The sequence below is a fragment of the Morus notabilis genome, unplaced genomic scaffold (genome assembly GCF_000414095.1).
Source record: "Morus notabilis unplaced genomic scaffold, ASM41409v2 Scaffold1005, whole genome shotgun sequence".
Classification (NCBI taxonomy): domain Eukaryota; kingdom Viridiplantae; phylum Streptophyta; class Magnoliopsida; order Rosales; family Moraceae; genus Morus; species Morus notabilis.
The window spans coordinates 461,270-467,269 of record NW_010363292.1 but is presented as its reverse complement, the minus strand read 5'-3'; the positions used below and the strand labels follow the sequence as shown (position 1 = coordinate 467,269).

General features: G+C 32.7%; 1 protein-coding gene across 3 annotated transcripts; it reads right to left on the bottom strand.

The window, feature by feature from the left end:
* Window positions 1-1,094: 1,094 nt before the first annotated feature.
* LOC21398428 (zinc finger CCCH domain-containing protein 22) lies at window positions 1,095-4,655 on the bottom strand. 3 transcript variants are annotated; one of them, XM_010104074.2, is made up of 9 exons: window positions 3,568-4,652; window positions 3,321-3,482; window positions 3,052-3,231; window positions 2,856-2,953; window positions 2,483-2,758; window positions 2,284-2,377; window positions 1,985-2,160; window positions 1,668-1,754; window positions 1,095-1,564 (listed from the first exon to the last, which is right to left on the bottom strand). In XM_010104074.2, the coding sequence occupies exons 1-8, from the start codon at window positions 4,242-4,244 to the stop codon at window positions 1,717-1,719; spliced, it is 1,701 nt and encodes a 566-aa protein (XP_010102376.2). In that variant the 5' UTR covers window positions 4,245-4,652; the 3' UTR covers window positions 1,095-1,564; window positions 1,668-1,716. The 3 variants fall into 3 exon arrangements, with proteins under 3 accessions (XP_010102376.2, XP_024025230.1, XP_024025231.1); XM_024169462.1 differs by having other exon boundaries at window positions 1,095-1,316; XM_024169463.1 differs by lacking the exons at window positions 1,095-1,564; window positions 1,668-1,754 and having other exon boundaries at window positions 2,098-2,165; window positions 3,568-4,655.
* Between the last annotated feature and the right edge of the window lie 1,345 nt (window positions 4,656-6,000).

Genomic DNA, 6,000 nt, shown 5'->3' with positions numbered 1-6,000 from the left:
CTAATGGAAGATTGCTAAAAGATTTTCTTTAACAAAAAGACTTGGAAAAGAAAGTTACGAGGATGATTACTCAGATGTTGGGTTTTCCTATTTTGAGAATCAATGCAACGAAAAAGTTTATAGAATGTTAAATTTTGAATTAACCTCAGAAATTATCGTAGTCAATATAATTCAGTCACATATTATTGCAAAATTATAAACATGAAGTGCAAAATAGCTAGTATGTATTTTATTTATTTCTAGTAAGGCATTTGATAAAAAAAAAAAAAAAAAAAAAGAAAAAAAAGAAAGAAAGGTACAAGTGAGTACTATACCTAGTAAATTATTAGTACCATACCACTAATCTATCCATAATAGGCTATGTTAGGTTGATTATGACATAACAAGAAACAGAGATTAATACCCAAATAAACCAAGTGAGGGACAAAAAGGGTCTAATAATTGTAATTGAGGAAGGCCAGCTATGTCACAATATGTGGGTGTTTATGATGCTGACATTCTAACCACATTAGGCTAAAAGAATAATTGGGGCCCGTGCCAAAACAAAATTCCCCAGTATGCAAAAAAAAAAAATTTTAAAAAAAAAAAAAAAAGAAAAAAAAGAAAACAAGAACAAAAATCAGGATGGGTTAAAGACTGAAAGGGAAAGAAGTGCGTGGTGCCCAGATACCATTCATATTTTGCTGTCAGAACCCATGTGGGAGTGTGGCCCTTACCCCTTCATGTCCACTTAAAAGAAACCACAAAATGAGACAAAAAAGTCCCCTAAAGTTACCCTTTAATCACATGAAAGAACAACCTTTTTTCTCTCAGGCCCTTATTTTATTTTATTTTATTTTATTTATTTTAACCCTCTATACCTAAATTTCCAACTCCTATTTGTTATTCACACAAATCCGAGGGGAGACATTTTCTTTTAAATAAAAAAAAAAAAGCCAACTAGTGCCAGAGAAAGACACAACTTTTTATAGTGGTAATGCTTATGCTACAGTTTTTTTTTTTTTTTTTTTTTTTTCTTATTTTTTTTTTTTTTTTTTTTTTTTTTTTTTTTTTTTTATAGCTTTCTTGGAACAACTTTACATCATTGGTCAATTTTTTTTTTCTTGCATAATACAACCTTTCATTTCTCTGTAGATTTTACACCATACAAATACAGGTGGTAGCATAAAAGCAAAAAAAAAAAAAAAAAAAAAGAAAGAAAGAAAGTGGTAAATTACAAGAACATCATATATAACATGAGGATTTACTACTTACTACTACCATTAGGCTTTCTTTGTTGTGATACAACTTGCCGGGATGGTCCAACCAACACACACCTACAAAGCGGGGGTTACATAAAGTAGAAAAGGGCCCCACTCCCATAAATCAGTTCATCTGTTATTTCAAGTATACAATTATGTATTTCACTATTAACTAGTATGTAATAATGATAATGATGGTGATCTTGCTGAGATGTTTGCCTACAGGTCACTTTGACGTGGGTTGTGGTTTTTGGCTATACAGCGATGATTTTCTTTTTATGTGTTTCTGCTCAAATATATATATATATATAGATATATATATTCTGCACACAAGAATAGAATAGACAATTGGAATTCAATGACCAAATCATTTAATTGGTAAAAAAAAAAAAAGTAAAAACACTTGAAAAGATCAATAATGCTCACCCTGGCAAAGTGAAGATCCCCATTGCTGCCCCAATGTTACTTAACTCCATCAGTTACATTCTAGTGGTTCCATACCAAGAACAAGACCTAACAACAATCATAGATTTAGAATAAGAGACGTTTGCTTCATTGATTAGAATCATTTTCGATTTACGTGTATTTTTTGTAAGAGAAAATACTGTAGCGAATCATGAAACACGATTCAAATCATAGTTTGAATTCTCTAACCAAACATCCTCTAAATATTCCCTCCTTTTCCAAGTTATCACAGTAGTAAAAGTGTTTTCCCTAAGAAGAAAATTGTGCCAAAAGTGTACCTGAGCATTTGGAGAAAACAGATTCTGGAGAGGCTAAGTTGAGGGTAGAATTGGAAAGTAATGGGCCATTGGTCATTTCACTAGGCTCCTCTGAAGAGTTGGACAAAATAGTTGTGTGGTCAACAGCTGATTTCTTAGGAGAAGCAAAGAGGCTATCAGGAAGGATGTGCTCTATACTGCTCTTGAAAACAAAAACAAAAAAAAAAAAAAAACAAAATTAGATTACAAACAATAGTTGTGGAAATATAAAATAAAAATAGATTGAAAACAATTATATGAAAATTCCATCAAGTTTCTACCTTTCATTCAAGTCACTTTCTTCATCAGTCTTAGCTAACTCCTTGCCAGTGTCACCATTTTCCTCTCTTCCATTACTTAAACCACCATTATTCTCTGCAATAACAATATAATTGGAAAAAAAAAGTTTTTTTTTTTGCTCTTAAGATTGACCTTGAAACAAGTATAATAAAGAAAGGGAAACATAGTTAATCCAGCAACCTTCTGAAACATATTGTTCGGTCTCGTCGGGTTGAACAAAAAGGACTCGGTTCTTGGGAGAGTAAGGCAAAGCATTTGGGAAGGGAATTGAGGACCCAGAAGATAAACTGCGATGGAATTGAGCTTGACGATGATAATTATGATTCTTGAGGTCCATAAGTTGTAGATTCATCAGCCTTCTTCCGTGGAGTTCAATGGCTTGCTGATAATTAGCCCGTTCCTCAAGCTTTTTCATTAGTAACATCTCTTGTGTATTATTGTAAAACATACTTGGCCCTTCAAACATAACATCAAATAGAAAACTTTGATCAACTAATGTTCAAAACTGCTCTAAAAACTCTTCTTTTTTTTTTTTTCAGAATTGTTATCTTACCATGATGGAGATCATAGTCAAGCCCAGATGGGCTTGAACACAGAGAATAGTCTCCACTGTCCAATTGCTGTTGCTGCTGTTGTTGTTGAAGTTGTTTTCTGCAATTAGGATTTAGAATTAGCTTTTAATTTTAATAGCAACAAAAAAAAAAAAAAAGAAATCAGATAAGAGCAGTAAGAGTAAACTTTTCTCGTACTTTTCTACAATTTTTCCCTTCTCTTTATAAGGCTTAACAAGCACCCGAGAATCACAAACAAAATGTGGATTTCCTTTAGCCAAGATGAACTTCACAGTCTCTGAATACATAAAGGTAACAAATCCAAACATCCGTTTTTGCTGATATGGAATTCTCACGTCTTGAACTGGTCCATAAATGCTTCACTCCAAAACCATAAAAATCATAAACTATCTCAAAAAAAAAAATAAAAAAATAAAAAAAACCTTATAATCAAGTAAAGTAAGTACCTAAAGTAATTGGATACATCTTCTTCTCTAAAAGTGCTATCAGCTGGGAATGTCAAGTAAATTTGCCTGGAACTTGGGTTCATGATACTTTCGTTCCTCTCAAAACGACACCTCCCAAACTTCTGAACCTCCTCTCCTATCATCATTGCACCTGTTGGAGATCTATAAAAGTATAGAAGGAAAAAAAAAACTTAATAATAAAACAAATACTTGGGGATTTGAGCTGGTAATATAAAAAGTTAAATACCTTGGGGGGTCAATCTGGTGTTGCATGAGCAAACTAACAGAGTTGTTGTCGTACGGGAAAGAAGCTGCTGGTCCGGTGATGAACTGAGAGTGAGCAGCTTTTTTAAGTCTGAGCAAGTCTTGACACTGTTCAAGTTCGTTACTTGTATTATTATTATTATTTTCGAAAGCTGAATCTCCGTGGAGGAATCGGCAAGTGTTGCCGTTTTTACAGAACCCTCTAGCGAAGTACAAACAAGGTCTAAACCCGAACCCAGAATTAACATTCTCAGACGATTCGAAATACGCACTTGTTGGAGAGAGTATTTCTTCGACGAGATTTTCACTTGTAGAATTGTATAAAGAAGACCCAAAACTAATGTTTTTGTTCAAAGCACTAGCGTAAGAAAGCGGAGGACTTGAAAATGGATTGGGCTCAGAAATGAGGTTGAGAGGAGAAGAAGAAAATATTGATGACGACGACGACGATGATGACGATGATTTAGGGAGAATAGCCAAGTGAGTTTTGGCCTTGATGATGAGATTGTGAAGAAGGGACTCTGGACCAAAAGCCAAGCGGATCATCTCCTTCTCACCATAGTCTTGTATCAGAAGGTACCCCATGATTTTTGTGGCGTTTTCGGGTTCTAGACTCTGGATTCTTGAGAATACTGTTCGACTAGCTTCGTAAGAATCCATAGATAATGTCAAAAGTAAAGAAAAAGAGAATTCTGCTTTTCTAGGGAGAGAAGAAAAGATAGAAGAAGGAATAATAATAGGAGGTGAGAGAGTGGAGCGTGATCGTACTTTCTTTTTTTTTTTGGATTAATTTTGAAAAAGGTGCGATGAATCTGGCGGATTGTTAATTAGGTGGTGAAACTTTTTCGTTTTTCCCTCGTGCCCATGTGATAAAAGAGCGAGATATTCAAGTCTCGAGAGCAGGATCAGAGTTTAGAGAGAGAGAGAGAGAGAGAGAGAGGGGTTTTGGTTTGGTGGAACTTGCAAGTGTTCTTCTGCGTTAAAACTTGACCATAACAAGTTCTGGTTGTGGTGGCAGTGGGAAACTGAGCAGAAGCAGAAGCTGCTTTGGGAAGAGAGCTGAGAGACTGACTACGGTCTTTTCTCGCTCCTACTTAATTTCTCTCTCTAGATATTTTTGTCTTCACGGATTTGGACAAAAACAAGGTTAAGTGGGAGGGTTGATTCAGATCTGCTTTTTAAACTTGAAGGGGGAAACAGCAATTGTATCCGTACCAATTAGAAATTAGAAGACGTTTAGTTTATATATTAAAATTATAAGATTAAAATTATTTTTTATTTATGTATATTTTTTATGAGAGAAAATATTATAACGAATTATTAAGAGTTTGTTTAATTTATTGATTTGAGTTTTTAATTTGAGTTAAGATGTGATTTTATGTGAGAATTTTTTACTGTAGCAAAAAAGTTAGATGTGATTGTTTGTGAGAGCTTTTTACTGTAGCAAAACTCGAATTCTAAACTCGAATCAGCGAAATGAACGGGACCTAACCATGATTTGAATCAGGGTACGAATTCCTTTACCAAACACACCTTTAATGTCGGGACCGGAAATTATCAGACGCGTTTGAAATTATTTTGTTTTTTTTATAAAAATAAAAATAAAAACGTTTTTAATTTTAGATAAAAATTATTTTTAAAAATGCGTTTGATAATTTTATTAAGATATTATTTTTAGTGTAAAAAAATTCATTAATGTATCTTTTTTTCTCTCTCTGCTTGAGAGAGAGAAAATGAAAACAAAAAATAAATTTGAGTTTTGCTACAATAAAAAACTCTTAGAAACGGTTACATCTAACTTTTTTGCTACAGTAAAAAACTCTCACACAAAATTACATTTCAACTCGAATTAAAAACTCGAATCAACGAACTAAATGGGCCATAAAAGTCATTTTTTATTTCTCTCTCATTTTACACTAAATTAAAAAAATATTTTCATTTCTGTTTTTTATTTTTATTGTGTCAAACGCCGTTTTAAAAATGTGTTTATTTTTTTTCTCAAATAACGTAAAAAATAAAAATGAGATCAATTCTAAACACGACTATCGTATTCAAAACCTGTTGCTCATAAGTAAATGTAAGTCTCTCAATCGTTATATTTTTGTTAAATAAAATTCATTTATGTACTTTTTATATTCTATCACAAGTTTATTTATATATAAAAACGTTATAACCCTCAGTGAGAAACTCGAACTCAGCTCTAATCAACATAAAAATCATGGGTATTATTATCCATTAGTATTGGTAATATCTCATACAGACATACTGTTACAACTTCCTTATCGTATCGCACCGCCATCTGTAATTATTAGCACTAATTAGTAGTTTATTTTTTGGATTGACTAAAAAAAAAAAATTTGTTTTTTTTTGGGTACGTCATATGTGCCCGTTGTAATTTAAATTAGATTCCCAAAAT